General features: G+C 49.3%; 2 protein-coding genes across 4 annotated transcripts in view; one reads left to right on the forward strand and one right to left on the reverse strand.

Annotated features, from left to right (window-relative positions):
* The window catches only part of STPG4 (sperm-tail PG-rich repeat containing 4), a gene marked incomplete at its 3' end in the record, with an annotated part of 43,371 nt that extends 33,076 nt beyond the window's left edge, over window positions 1-10,295 (forward strand). The window contains 3 exon segments of the mRNA XM_082358337.1: window positions 7,432-7,536; window positions 10,174-10,273; window positions 10,276-10,295. Of these exon segments, the coding sequence (XP_082214463.1) occupies window positions 7,432-7,536; window positions 10,174-10,273; window positions 10,276-10,295 (225 nt within the window).
* TTC7A (tetratricopeptide repeat domain 7A) overlaps window positions 7,581-15,367 on the reverse strand; it is a 184,527-nt gene continuing 176,740 nt past the window's right edge. Inside the window, exon 20 of one of the 3 annotated variants that reach the window (XM_082358066.1) lies at window positions 7,581-9,156. In XM_082358066.1, the coding sequence (XP_082214192.1) occupies window positions 9,088-9,156 (69 nt within the window). In that variant the 3' untranslated portion in view covers window positions 7,581-9,087. Of the gene's footprint in view, window positions 9,157-11,553; window positions 11,946-13,791; window positions 15,026-15,367 lie in introns of those variants that run through there. The other 2 variants (XM_082358064.1, XM_082358065.1) reach the window with 2 other exon arrangements.

The raw sequence follows: 15,367 nt of genomic DNA on the forward strand, positions 1-15,367 counted from the left end.
GGAAAGGATCAGATAAACAGGGAAGAGTCTGTACAGACACAAATGAGCGTTATGTGATTTATCTGTTTTAGTCACATTTGATAGAAGTTTGAAAAGGGGATAGCAGACCCATGGCATACTCGGTGCATTAAAACTAGCGTTATGAAAGAACGCTGAATCATTTCAGGTATTTCTGCATTTAAGGAATTACTTCAATTAAAAACTAAGCTGCTAGTTTAAAATTCCGTGAGGAGTACGGAATTAGTAAACATGGTCACATTGAAAAAAAGCCAAATTTAGGGCACTAATTAGTAAACATGGTCACATTGAAAAAAAGCCAAATGGACGTCTGACTGAATGGAATCTGAAAGTTTAGATGAGTAAAACAGGTCCCAGGGTCAGTCTCCTCAAAGATGAGTTCACTTGTAGGTAACGTTTTTGGAAAGATATAACCTTTCAAATATAACTACAGATGTACTAGGGTTTTTAAGAAGTACGGAGCTTCAGAGGTATCATCAATTCTTTTTTTTTTTTTAATTTATTTATTTTATTTATTTATTTTTGGCTGCGTTGGGTCTTCGTTGCTGCGCGCGGGCTTTCTCTAGTTGCAGCGAGTGGGGGCTACTCTCCGTTGCAGTGCACAGGCTTCTCATTGCAGTGGCTTCTCTTGCTGCAGAGCACGGGCTCTAGGCGCGTGGGCTTCGGTAGTTGTGGCATGCGGGCTTCACTAGTTGTGGCTCGCGGGCTCTAGAGCACAGGCTCAGTAGTTGTGGCGCACGGGCTCAGTTGCTCCGCGGCATGTGGGATCTTCCTGGACCAGGGCTCGAACCCGTGTCCCCTGCATTGGCAGGCGGATTCTTAACCACTGCGCCACCAAGGAAGCCCAATTCTTAATTTCAAATGTGAATAACCTTTGGCCCCTGCCAGGTTTGTTGCTACCCCACCCACCGGCAGGCATGTCTCCTTTCTCTGAACCTGTAGACCGATAGTTACAGAATTCTAGAATTTCCCAAGTTGGATACACCCTGCCACATGCCTCCTCCTGAATTCCCACAGAGGCAGCCCTAGCTCCTCTCTTTGCCCACCACCACACAGGGTTCCACCCTCCTTGCTGGGGCATCTGTTTTATTTTGGGCAGCGTGGTCCAGCTATCACACCCATCCACCACACCAAATTTGGGGGAGATCATTTTTACAACCACGTCTAGTCATTTCAGTTTATGTTGCATATTTCTTATGTTTTACATGTGTATATATAGACACTTGGGGCCATACATTTTATCTCTGACCTTTTCTCTTTTCAAGTATGATTCGTTGTAAGTTGTTTGCGCCTAGGATCAGTAGGGACGGACTGTGTGCTCTTTCTAGGTTCCCTTTAGCTTTATGATTTTAAAGGAAAATAGCTTAGAACTAAGTACTGATACCTCCCAGCGCTGAGAAGCAAGGTCAGTCACTGGTTCTGGCTTCTGCAGCTGAGGTGCTAAGTCATTTGTTTCTAACCCCACTGAGCCTCACTTATTTGTCTGTTCAATGGAGGTAATAGCACTTCCTCCATGGGGCTGTTGTGAGCATCAAATGAGAGGGTATGTGAATGAAGGCTGGGAGCTAGAGATGGTGGCAGGGATGGGGTAGCCCTCTGGCCGTGCAGAAGGTCCTTGGGAGCTTGCGGTGGGCAGTGGTGGAGACTGCCTGCTGAGCCTGCTTCAGACCAGGCTGTAGAGGTGCCCTGGATGACCGGCCCACCTGCCTGCAAACGAGAAGCCTTCAGGAAACTGAGGACTCGTAGATTGGACATACATAGGTGACATTTGACAGTTTACATCTGCAATTAAATCGTAAAACCATTCTTAGTGTTAATACACATGTGAAAAAACAACAGAGTGGTAACTGTCACAAGCCAGGTGAATTTCAGGTCCCTAACCCTATTTTTTGACAGGAGCCTATGCACTTTTTATTTTATTCCTGTGATGCCGTGAATTTGTCCCAACAGGGTTAGAATAAACAATATCCTCCTTTCAGGCTTGCCCTGAGGCCCTGCCCCTTTTGATGTTCCCTAATCCTTCCCATTACTTCTTCTTACACAGACCCTTCCTCCAGCCTTTTTGCCCTGCAAACTCCTCCTCCTCCCTGTTCTTTTGGTCTTAGCTCAAATGCACTTCTTTAAAGAGCTTCTCAGGCCCCTCAGGCCAGATCAGTTTACCCTCTTACATGCTCTCATGGCACCATTTATGTCCTCTGTGTGATACTCCACACATTCATCATATTTTTGTAAGGTAGACATTCCCTACTGGAATGTAAACCCCATGAGAGTAGGAAACATGCCTACCTTGTCAATTAAGACTGAGTTCTGCTGCCACTAACAGAGCCCACAGGTAACGATATTAGAAACAAGATAGGAACTTATTTCTCTCTTATATAAAGTGCCTGCAGTAGGCAGTTTAGGGCTGGTGTGGTAATTCTGCAGCATCAGATTTCTGTGTGCTGCTCTGCTAAGCATTGCTTCCACACCCATGGTCCCAGAGAGCTGAGAACATGGGACCAGCTAGCAGGCAGGAAGGCAGGGAAGATGGATGAGCTGCCCCCTCCTTTAGGATGCTCCTTAGAATTTGCATACACCTCTTCTACCTCCATCCTATTGGCCAGAAATCAGCTATGTGGCCACACCTAGCTGCAAGGGAGGCTGGGAAATTCAGTCTTTATTCTGGGTGGACATGTGCCCAGTTTAAAATTGTCCTAATACTAAGGAATTAGGAGAACAGAGATTGGGAGACAATCATATACCACTGTATTCCCAACTCCCAGCACAGTGTCTGGCACATTGTATATTGTTTGAATGAAGAAATGAACTGAACACTTACGTATTCATTTGCTAGGGCTGCCATAATAAAGGACTGAGGTGGCTTAAACAACAGAAATTTATTGTCTCTGTTCTAGAGGCTAGAAGTCCAAGATCAAGGTGCCAGCAGTTTTGGTTCCTTTCGAGTGAGGGAAAGTCAGTTCCATGCCGCTCTCATAGCTTCCTGTGGTCTCCTGGCCATCTTTGGCATTCCTTGGTTTGTAGATCTCTGCCTTCATCTTCACGTGATGTTTTCCCCGTCTGTGTGTCTCTGTGCCCAAAATTCCCCCCTTTTAAAGGATACCATTCATATTGGATTAGGGCCTATCCTAATGACCTCATCTTAACTTAACTACATCTGGAGTGACCTTATTACCAAGTAAGGTCACATTGTGAGGTACTGGGAATTCCAAATCCACAGGTCTTAAGAATTTGGGGGGAACACCATTCAACATTCAACGTAATTCAACACACCAAAAACTCATAGGATTTATGGATTTGGGAGAACATAATTCAACACACAAATCGTGGGATAATTTCATCTACTCTGACGCAGTCTTTCAGAGGCACCTGGCGCCTTTCAATTCCTGAGCGGTGTTGTGTAGATAAGCCAGTCCCATCCTCTCAGCCCTGGAGGAGGGGTGTGATCAGTGGCAGGTGAGGGGGTGGCAAGGCTTTTACCCAAGGCCTACAACGGTACTGAGCAGTATTGCACATTAGGGGTTGGAACCAAATAGGTCAAGAAGGCCAAGGTGGAGGCTATGGTATGTCTTCATGGTACGACACGGTCCCAGGAGCACTCCAGAAAAATGAGTGAGACCCATGCATTCCAAGTCCTTTGCAGTAAGTGGAAAGCCCCTGCTCTTTGTAACATTCCACTGAGATCAAACTTACCTAGCACAGACCAGGTGCACCAAGGGCCTGGTTTACAATCTTGAAGCCATGCAGCTAGCTCTGCCCTCACTCAGCACCATCCTAGTTTCTCACATCTTCATTTATTCTTTTTTGGTGTTTCTGTTTGCCTGTGTCCCTCACTGGACCATAAACTCCTCTAGGTTGATGATAGTATTTTATTCATCATAAAATACTATCATACATAAAATACTGTGTAATCCCTTAAGGTTAAGATTGTCCTTAAGTAGAAAGTCAATTAGATAAGACTTTTTCAAAGGCAAGAGAAAGATATGATCATTTTACCAGGAGGGTTCAGATGTAATCATGCCCCGAATCGAGGAATGGGAAACTATAAAAGGTTCCTGTCGTTTCTTTTGGCAGCAGGTTCTGGGATTCTAGGAAGGTGATAATTCTGTTCTCCCTTGGCACCAGATGTCAACGGTCTTTGAAAAGTTTAGTTTGGGAAACCCAGAGTTGCCAAAGCATGGCCCTGATGATAGGAAGGTTTAAGAAATGGTCCATCCAATTTGTGCAAGAGGTGCTTAGTACTGCCTGATGAACCTGGGTGCCACCCTTCACCCACACATCGTACGTAACATGGTCCAAAGTTCTGGACCATGCTCAGAGATCGCCAGCAAACCAGAGAGCAGAATCCCCAACTTCAGGGAGGAGTAGGACACAGTTAAATGTCCTTCTCTTTCTTTTTTTAAATCGATATATAGTTGATGTACAATATTATATAAGTTACAGATGTACAATATAGTGATTTACAATTTTTAAAGGGTAGTTGTTATAAAATATTGGTCATATTCCCTGTGTGGTACAATATATCCTTGTAGCTTATTTTATACATAATAGTTTGTACCTTTTAATCTCCTATCCCTATATTACCCCTCCCTGTCCTCCTTGTTTTAAACCCGCCTCTCGTTGAACCGGGTCCATTTCTCAACACACATTCAGAGGCATCCTGGACCAAGTCCCCTTCCCTCCTTTCAGCTCTGCCCACTTGCCATCCTCGGTTAGGGCAGAATCAGGGACTCTGCTGGAGCTGCTTCCCTCCCATTGCAGGTCCCTGGCCTGACCATTACTTCTCACTTAGAGCAGGATTCCTGTGGCTTCTGGAATATGAACTTGGGCCCATATCCACTTCCTTAATGTTCCCCACTTAAAAGATCCCATGTAACACATGGAGGGCAAATAGCATTTAGTAATTTCTTTCTTCCCTAAGTCTCAGGCCCTTTGATTCAGATGACCAGGCACACACAGGGAGGCTGCTGGATGGCATAGGCACACATCAGGGCTTCGCCAGGCCTGGCACCTGGCCTCCCAAGCAGCTCATGACTTGGAAGCTTAGAAGTGAAAGCCACATGAGGCTTGGGAGGAAAGGGTGCAGGTCACAGCGTTTCTTAGCCATCCCGCAGACAGCTAGGCTGTCGTAAGCATAGAGTCAGTGGTGGCACCCTCAGCAGCGTCTTTTGCCCCAGCTACCACTTTGGCTTGAGAGCTTGCATTTCTTATGGCCAAACCAAAGGGACTTTGTGCAAACCGTTCCTGTCCAGATTTCCCCGACTTTCTATGCCTGTGTTCTTATGGTGGCTTGGACTTCTCCAGTGGGAGTGCAGAGGTTGGTCACGTCGTATGGAGAGCCTTGCCCTGACCGCGATCTTTGTCCCATGGATGCATCAGGTTGAAAACATTGCTATTTTCATCTCTCTGCCATGAATTGTAAAATGATGAGGCGCATCCCTTGATTATCAGATTTGTGCTTGGCTGATAATAACAGACTTCATTCGTGGTGGATAATTGAGAATGGCAGCTCTAATTATGCTGCTGTGCCACCCAAAGGAGAACAGGGTTTTGAAAGCCTTGTTCTTAAATCCTGAGGAGGGGCTGCAGTTGGTGCTTGTTCAGCCAAAGCCATTGAGCTACCTTGTGGCTCAGCTTCATGTGTTACAGGATCTTACAGGAACATTTCTGTTCTAACCTTACTGCTCATTTTATTTTTTTCCCTACCCCCTTTTTCACTTACCCAATTTCCATATTCATTTATCTATACATTAGGTATAATTTTTTTTCATATAAGTCCATCATAGAAAAATTAGAAACTGACAGTAAGCAAAAAAAAAAAAGTTTATTTTTACTCAACATGCCACCACCTGGAGAAAACTACTGTCAGTGAACATTCCATTCCCAGTTTTTTTAATGCACATTTTTTAAAGCTTGCATTGTTCACTTAACAATATTTGGGAATAGTGTTTATGTCCCTAAAAATTCATCAACCTGGATGGCTGGATGGAAGAATCACAATTTATTTAACCAGGCATACGTCATTGGTCATTCCATTTATTTCCAATTTTCAACTTTTAGAAACAATGTTATAGTGAATGTCTCTGTGGCCAAATATTTGCATACATTCTCAATTGTTTTCTTAGGAAGAATTCCTAAAAATGGAATTGCTGGGTCAAAATGATAAATATATATTGTCTTTAACTTTATACTGTAGAAAGTTTAAAGATATATACCACATAGACAGAACCCCCATGTACCCATTCGAAAATGACCAGCTCCTGGCCAGTCCATACCCCACCCACTTCCCCTAGTTCCTGTGTTGTTTAGAAACAGATCCAAGACATCATGCCAGAAAGACTCTTTTCTGTCAAATAGCACAGATATTTGAAAATGGGAGAGGAAAAAAAGTGAATTGCTAGAAAAGAAAAAAAGGTTAACATTTTGTCTATGTTATCTACTGTGCTGTTTGGGCTGTGTTCATTTTCCTGCCATACCTGGGCTCAGGACTCATCATTTGTCTTCTGGGTTCCTGCAACAATCTTGTAACCAGACTCCTTTCTTCTTTCTCTCCCTTTGGATAGGTATATCTGTTTTTAAGCTGTTTCATAGCTTGCCAAATTGTGCTTTAGAAAGGCTAATCAAATTAATAATACTTCCACCAGAGTCATATAGGAGTGTCCACGCTGTGGATAAAGTTTTCCTCCCTCCTTCTCTCCCTCCCTCCCTCCCTTCCTCCCTCCCTCCCTCCCTTTCTTCCTCCTTCCCTCCCTCTCTTTCTTTCCTGACCCCCACAAAAGTATCTCTTTGTTTTGATTACACCTTATTTGGTTATTAATGACCTTAAAGCCCACCCCAGCCCCCAATTTCCTCACTGCATTTCCTCTTTGTGAACTGCCTTTTGCTAACTTTTCTTTTGAGGTGTTTGTCTTTTTAAAATTGTGTTCATGCATTTCTGTTAACCTCATAGCATTGCATCAATACTTAGGTCAGTGAATTGCTGCGAATACTTTTTTTTTTTTGGACTAAGAGAACATATACTGCATTTATATGAAAGAATAAGTATGTTTTATAAAGCTAACAGCTCAGAGCAGCAAGTCACCATCAACAGAGGGACAAGAATGGAGCGGGGCCTGCAGGGGTGGGCAGGGGGCCTGGGAGAGGGGAGGGCATCCAGGCAGGGGCAGGGGAGACTTTCACAGGTCACCTAACTCCAGTCTTCACAGTCATCCATGAGGCAGGTAAAGCAGATATTATTCCCATTCACAGTGGCTTGTGCCAGGACACACCTTAATAAGATCTTCCGAGCCCCAATCCAGGGATTTTTCTACCCTAGCACACTGATTCATATGCTTATTCATAAAAGGCAAATATAGCATCAAAATATATCTGATATCACTATTTATGAAACACTTAAAAAAATTTTTTTTTCTACAGCGTGAAGGCCCAGGACCAGGTCATTATAACTTGAAAATACCTTCAGTAAGTTCTGTTACTTCCTGTTTTCAATCCAGAGTACCTCGATTCTTGCCTGCCTGTTCAGTAAGTATCCTAAAAGACAGATGTGGTTGTAGGTTTTGTGGCTGGTGGGTGGGTGGGGAGTGGGCATTGGGGGTCGGATGGGGGTAGCAGAGTTATATACAATTCTAGTATATATACACTAAAATTGCTTATCAAGGCAGCAAAGGGCATAGAGCTCACTCGGCAAGCCCTCGGCCAGCTTTAGGCTCAGAGTGACTCCAGACCTGAAGCCCGTGGCTGAATTATGGGTCCAGATGAGAACAACCAGCACAGTAATTAGCCATCGGTGTTATGTCCTGGATGCTCTGAGGGGAAACTCCTTTAATGAACTGAAGCCAGCAGTGGGCACAGGCTGCCCCCGCCCATCCAGAAACGCCATTCTTCGTGTATGTGTCTTCTGGGAGCAAAAAATCACAGCAGAAACATTATGATTGAACCAAAGGGGACCATTAAGGCCTGAGCCATCATCCTGCCCCCAAGGACGTGGGACAGACAGGGAAGAGGCTCAAGTTCATGGGGATACACAAAGAAGGTGGATTCTGGGAGTGTGCGAGAGCCTCTGGAGGCCTAGAGAAGACCAAGAAAGATGGCAAAAGCATAACATGGAGCTTATGAAAGTGGCTAGGGCTGTTGTTTGTTTAACGCTAAAAGTGTGAATTCCCTTGGCCTTGTTGTTCCCAGCCAGCACCTCAGTCTGAAAGTCCCCCAAACTCAGTGGTTTGTAGCCTTATTGGAGATGGTTAGGAAGACAGAAACACGAATTCTGCTCATAAGCAAACGGCACCACCCCGGGGTGGGGGGAGAACAAGGAGGGTGGGAGGAGCTGGGGCGGTGGGCAGGAGACAGCTGCCTGCAGGTCGCCTCCCCCAGCACCCCCTGGGTTGTCCCAGGCTATCTCGCTGCAGAGCTGCCAGCTGCGGTGCTACAGTATGGCAGCAGTGTGGTCTTTCTCTGGAGGAATACTGGGGAGGCCCCACCAATAATATTAAAAACAGACTGACGGCAGGAGGCTAGTGGATCCCTTCAGCGGATCCTCACACCCTAGTGGCATTATCATTATCCAAACACAGATTTTTGTCAGAGGTCACAGGGCTGAGCTTCCTCAGGAAGTTGGAGTCATGCTAACCAAACTCCAAGGAGACTGACAGAGAAGCCGGAAGGTGTGGTATTCATTTACAAGTGTCCAGCAAGGGGGCTGGTGTCTGGGGCCGCTGCTCTGTGGAGCGTCTCCCCTTGTAGGAAACTCGGAAGGAAGCCGACGACAATCAGAAATTTGCTTGGTGACAGTGGAATCGGGGCTGGGGGACGGAGCCGGATGTTCTCAAGGTCTGAGAACCGCAAGCAGTAGCCTCCTGAGGAGTGGCCTTGCGAGGCCTGGGCCCATGAACCTCCTGTTTGGGGACTGGCCTTCCAGGACTCCACACGCATGCTGCTTCCTCATTAAGAGCACTAATAAAGGCTTCAGCTTCCTTTGACGTCTGGCCAGGAGTTGATTAGATTTCCAGGCTGCTCCTCTGCTTTTGGCAAGGGAAACATCCTGTCGTTTAAAGCAGCTTCTGCAGGCAGCTGATCTCATCCACTCTGGGCTGACGCTCTAGTAATCCTGTTTCCACTCTCACTGTTTCCTGAAGAGATAGCAAACTGCAAGGAAGGATGGCAATGACAAGTAGGTGATGATAGGGGATAATAATAGCGGTGGTAGCCAGCGTGTGGAGCAGTACTTGCTGCCAGCCTGGTGGTGCTGTCTGTCCCTGGGGGCCCCCAGTGAACCTCAGAACCTCATTTGCTGGGTGAGGCGTGGGAAGCACGTGGCCCAGGGTCATATTGAGCCATCGGTGGTGGGACTAGGACTCAAACCCAGCCCCGTCTGACATTAAAACCCTTCCCTTAACGATACCCAGAGACACCAGTGTGTCTCTAAGATAAAATATTGCGGCCTTCAGGAATATGTGGGTGCACCTCAGCCTGGGCTGCACTGACCTCAGAAATCAAAGTCTTCGTCTATGACAATGACATTCATTTATATCTTATCACTACAGAAGAGAAGCTTTGTTTAAACAATTGGCTAAATAATTTTTCAAGAATTTCATCAAAATGAAAACATGGCTTTTCAAAATTAGAGCTCGTCAGTCCCTTGAGAATACATCCCTCTGAGCCCGAGGTCCACAGCCCCTGGTAGTGAAGCACCTTACTCTATTATACTGGGGAAAACGATGGAAACACACGAGTCTGGGCTTTTGAGGTCAACCACCCAGGTTCAGAATCCATCCTCTCCAACCCATTACCACTAGACTGAGGTCATTGAGGGCGGAGGGGTGGGGGGAGACGCTGGCATCCCCAGGGACTGGGGGTGCCCTGGAGAAAGCGTGCCCTGAGGTGCGGGTGGGATGTGAGCCCGCCTCCCCTGGGCTGTCACTTGCTTGGCCTCTCTTCTCTCAGCACCTCTGCAGCCTTGGGGAGAGCTGTGGACAAGATCAGGTCTCAGCCCCAAGGACAGGCTCCAATTCCAGGCTGCATAGGCCCCAGCCCAGGCCACTGTGGCCCTCGTCTCCCTCCGTGGGGATTTGCCAGCCACGTCTGAGCCCACAGCCAGGCTCAGGAGACTTCAGGTTCTGGTGTCACTATCTCATCACTCCCTGTTTGCTGTTGTGTTTTCAGAAAACGCCAGGCCCAGGAGCATACACATCTTCAGCCCAATTCCCCAAGCAGCCCCGGACCATAGCCAAAATGGGCCGAGAACATAGCCTTTTCTTCAATAACGCAATTGGCTTTTAAAATAAACCCATCTTGGCCCTAAGTGACTTCGAGTTTTAGTAAGTTCTTATGTTTAGAAAACTCTATTTTGTCTCTTCTTTAGGAGGGTTTGACCACAGACCATAATCGATGGCCTGGGGGGACCACCCAGCCCGCTTATCTGGAATAGTCCCAGCAAAATGTCCAGTTCACATGCAGAAGTTTCCTGGTTTGAACAATCAGTTATATGTTCCCTCTGTGTATTGTCAGAGGGTGTATCCCCAGAGGCTGTGCCCCTGAGCTGCTCTCACAGCACCTGGACAGGCCCTGATATGTCAGGTGGGCTCTGTGCGACCTTGGGCTCTCTAGCTGGGTCTCCAGTGCACTGGGGTTATCATGCCTCACAGACTCATGGAGACTTTCTTGGGGGGTCGGCATTCAGCCAAGGCCAACCCGAGCTTGACGGGATCCCAACAGATGGTTCTTTCTCTTTCTCAACTCCCTGAAGAGAACAATATTGATTCAACCCGACGAGCATTTGTGGTTTCAAGTCAACAGAAATATTTTGAGGATCTGCTCCATGCCAGGTGCTGTGCTGGGGTTAGGGAGTGGAGGTTGAAACAAAGATGAACAAGGCATGTGACCGAGTTTAGGGAGGGTTGGAGGGGAGACAAGGCCAGAAAGGTAGTTTGGAAGAGTTCCCGGCTTGAGGAAGGCTTTGAAAACCATGCCAAGAGCCTCTTTCCGGTCACCTTGTGTGTGCAGCTCAGGGGTGGCCGTCATGTGGATGGCAGTTCCACCAGCAAGACATGCCCTAGTCTCGGGAAACTGCGAGATCACCACGCCCGGTGTGTGGAGGAGCAAATTCTGACAACAAAGGCCACAACAGGCACTCAGAGCAGGGACAGGGCAGCACGGCCCAAGCGGGGAAGGACGGGCGGGTGCAGGAGGCAGCTTGGCTGGTACCCAAGGGACCAGGAGGCCGAGATAGGCAGAGAGGAGAGGGAGGAAGTTGGAGGGCAAGTAACCCCGTTTGGGTGAAAAACAGGAAGAAACATTTGCTGGAGGGGAACAGAGGGAGCCTGGCCCAACTAGAGTGGAGGGTGCAGATGGGGGCGGGAGGGGGCTTGGGCAACCCCCAGACCACAGGCCAAGCAGTCAGTCCTGCTCTGGGAGCTCCAGCCAGACGGACCCTATGCTGGACAGCCAGGGTCTCGTGAAGCATGGGCAGACTAGAGTCATTAATCAATAATAAGAAGGAATCTTTTTCTTTTTAACTAAAAGAAAGAAGAAGAAAACCTAATATAAATCCCTATATTTTATTATATTAAAAAAAAACCCAGCTCTCTTCTCTAGTCACATAAACACCATTATAAAGTGGGCGTTGGGCGCAAGGAAGGGGAGGTCATCATCTCCCTGGGTTTATCCGCGTCTCACATTTGTGGAAGAAACTCCCTGCACTGTGTTCCTTCAGAGCAGAAAACGGCCCCTTGGAAGATGAGGCAGATGCCTCAGGGGTGGCAGCTCCTGTCCCACTCTGATCAGCAGATGGCAGCAGGGCAGATAGTTCCCAATTTTATTCTCCAAGTGGGTCAAAGGCCCCTGCAGGATGAGAAGGTAACGCTGGCAGTTCTGACAGAGCGTGTTTCTCTAGGAAGCAGTGTGTCAGGTTGTGCCTGGCGCTCAGGGCAGCAGTTCTAGAGAGAGGGAGGCGAGAGTCGGTCACGTCTGTTTTGGGGCTCGTGGGTGGAAGGATAGGGGAACCCCTCACACTGGCAAGGGCAGGAGGGAGCTTGTGTTGCAGGTATGTGGGGTATCTCCCCGACAGCAGTGTGAACCAGGGGCGGGCAGGAACCGCCTCTCTCTCCCTCTGTCTCCCCTCTGCTTCTCCCTCAGGCCAGCCTCTTCCCAGGCTTAGGGTCTAATGCAGCCTTCTCCTCGCATCACTTCCTGAGCCCACGCCCTAAAGAACGTAAGCAGCCCCTCCTGGTTCCAGTATCAGGTTCCCAGGAGAGAGAATCCAGTTGGCCAGCTTGGGTCAGGGGTCCACCCTTGGGGCCTCCAGCTGTGGCCAGGAGGGCCTAGACCCTTGGTGCAGACGTAGCTGCAGGGGCCAGCTGTGTTGGGGTGGAGGGCAGCTCCCCTGTGTTCTAGAAGAGAATGAAGACCCTTTCAGAATAAGAAGGAGAGGGCGTCTCCTGCCTGGCCTGCAAGAAGGGGGCTTGGGAGGCCTGCAGAGACATCCCCTGGAGGTGGAACCACTGGAGAACACTCCGCAGGGCCACCCTTGAGTTTCCAGTCCAGGCACTAACTTTGCCCTTGGCTCCTGTGACTTCTCTCTTCTCTCTGGAGCTGGGGGTACCCCAGCCCTGTCCTCCTGTCCAGCCTTGCCACCTGCCCATAATGCAGCCTCCCCCTGCTCTGTGTCTCCTCCGTGGTGATGTGACAGAGGCGTTTCCCTAGGTGCTAGCAGAGGGGTTGGCAGGCACCAGGCGGCCAGGAGAGCAGTGATTTGCTTCTCTTCTTTGACATATTCCAGCATTTTTTATAGAATCTCATACAGGTAGGGAGAGGCTTTCCCAAACAGACCAGAGGGATTCTGGATGGCTTTTTCCTGCCACAAGCCTAAAAACTGGGACAATGCTGGAAGAGCAGGGCCTCCTTCTGTCCTTTCCAACATGGAGAGACTGGACAGACTGGGGTTGACTTTGAGCTTGAGCTTTGAGATTGGGATATAAACACCTAGCAGCTACGGCTGTTGTATGCATCCAGTGACAGGTCCAAACTGACTTAGAAAAGCCAAGAGCTGGCAGATGGAAGGGAATGTGGTGTTTATCCTACGTCCCGAGGGGCCTTCCTTGCAGGGTCCCTCCTCCATCCCCCGTGGACCACTGTGACACTGACTTCTCGAGGTCCCGGCCCTGGCTTCCCTGAGTATCCTGCTGTTCCTCTCCCCTCCCCCACCTACACTCCAGCTGCCCTCTGAATTGGGCTTCAACCAAAGCGAATGGTTTTCTTGGCTGCAAATATCTTCTGCTGTTGCCATGTGAAATTCCCTCCGCGTTAAGTCAGAGCATGTCACAAGTCGCAGCACTCGTGGGGACAGCTTGTCCTCCCCCCCGCATCTCTTTCCCTCCTTCCTCACCCCCACTGGCACCCCCACCCCCATTGCTTTCTGGACCCACAGGGGACACCTTGCAGACCTGGAGACCTAGGGCCATAGGTTGCTCAGGTGACCAGCCCGGCCTCCAGCATCACCTCTCACCTGCTCGGTACCACCCGCCTCGAAGCAGCACACAGCTGCCTGAACTCCCGTCCCTGCGGCTAGGATTACTTTGAAAGTCCTATTATCTTGAAAACACATTCTACAAGTTGAGAATCAGTTGTTCTAAGCTGCATTTTAGAATCCCCGGGGGAGACTTCACAAAGCTCAGTGCCTGGCAGCTCCCAAACAGATCACATCAAACTCTCTTGGGTAGGACTCAGGCCCAGTATTTTTCTAATGTGCCTCCCCATCCCCGCCCCCCCCCCCCCCAGGTGATTGCAATGATCAGCCAAGGTTGAGAACCGCTGCTGAGATGGTGTGAAGGCACCAATCACCAATAACTCTGGGCGGGGCCACAGGTAGTTCCCCCCACCCCTGAAGGTTTAAGAAGACTTGGCCGTTGCCCTAGGAAGTCATGCTCCAGTTAAGAAGAGGTTGGTCCGCGTTAGCATCTGGCTGAGTCCTAAGGAAAGAGATGGCGCCGGGCCGGATGGTCTGAGTGAAGTAAGTTCCTGGAACGTTACCGGTGGAGGTCATCCTGCGTAGAGAGGTCAGCAGGGCCCTGAACTCAGGCACCTCTCGCCGGCCTGACTCTTGGCTGGGCTTCTCACAGATCTTTGGTTTTGGCCAAGGGCGGGGTTGCAGGCATACAGAGCCTGCCAGGCCCAAAGGGAGGGGTTTGGGTACCAGATTCAAGGCCGCAGGGACCGGGTAGGCCTGTGGGGGCCAGTGCCAGAGACCCAGACCCTGGCCCAGCTCGCCCTACCGTCTCCCCAGAGAAGGGGCAACTGTGGATGGCAGGAGGGGCCAAGGCTGACGGAGGCCTGCATGTTGGGGGTGGCGAGTAGGCGAGAGGGTGGGGGATAGAAGGAGGAGGAGCCAGAGGAAGGGGAGGCCCAGGGGGTGGACGCGTGGAGGATGTCTCAGCAGGTGCTTCGCGTTGCCTTGTTGACAACACCCTTAGCTCTATCGGAGCCCAGAAAAGTGTGTCACCCTTTTGAAGAGAGATGGGGGCTCAGAGAGGCCCATCCATCAGCGGAGGGAGGTGGCAATGTGGCTGCTTTGGGTCTGAGTGTGGCTTAGTCCCTGAGAAGTGTAGGCAGGAAGGGAGCTCAGGCCTAGTGACACTGCATCTCTGGTCACCAGAGTGGGCTCGGGGGGCGGGGGGGGAGGAGCCAGGGAACTGAGCAACCTGGGAGGGGGCAGGGTTGGATGGCAAGGCAGTGCACTGGAGGCGTGCAGGTCACAAGCAGAGCTCTGGGCTTGATGAGGGCCGGCCTTTGTCCCCTCACCCCCTTTCTGAAGTCCCAGAGCTCAGAGGTCCTGCATGGTAACTGAGGGCCATCATGGAGAAAGGAAGTTGCTGGAGCTTCTCTTATTCATCAGGACCAGAGGGGACGCTTGGAAACACGCCAGGCAGGGTCACAGCTGTTGAGGCTTCTAATCCCCAACCCGTCCTGGGCTGGGCATGGGAGCTGGACTGCAGAGAACCTGTGTGCCGGGAGTAGCTCGCTGTGGAAACAGACCATCTGTGTTAGTTTCCCATGGCTGCTGTAACAAATTTCCATAGACTCTGGTGCTTAAAACAACACAAATTTATTCTCTTACAGTTCAGGAGGTCAGGGGTCCCCAAATCAGTCTCACTGGGCTAAAGTCAAGGTGTTGGCAGGCTGGTTCCAGAAGGAGTCTCTTTCTGGAAGCTCTGAGAGGAGAATATTTTCTTCTCTTTTTTAGCTTCTGGAGACCACCTGCATTCTGTTGCTCATGGCCGCTTCCTCAAATCACTCCAAACTCCTGCTCCCACAGTCACATCCACTCCTTACTCTGACCCCCCTGTTTTCCTCTCCTCTTGTA

This window comes from Balaenoptera borealis (genome assembly GCF_965194805.1).
Source record: "Balaenoptera borealis genome assembly, chromosome: 15".
NCBI classification, from domain to species: Eukaryota; Metazoa; Chordata; class Mammalia; order Artiodactyla; family Balaenopteridae; genus Balaenoptera; species Balaenoptera borealis.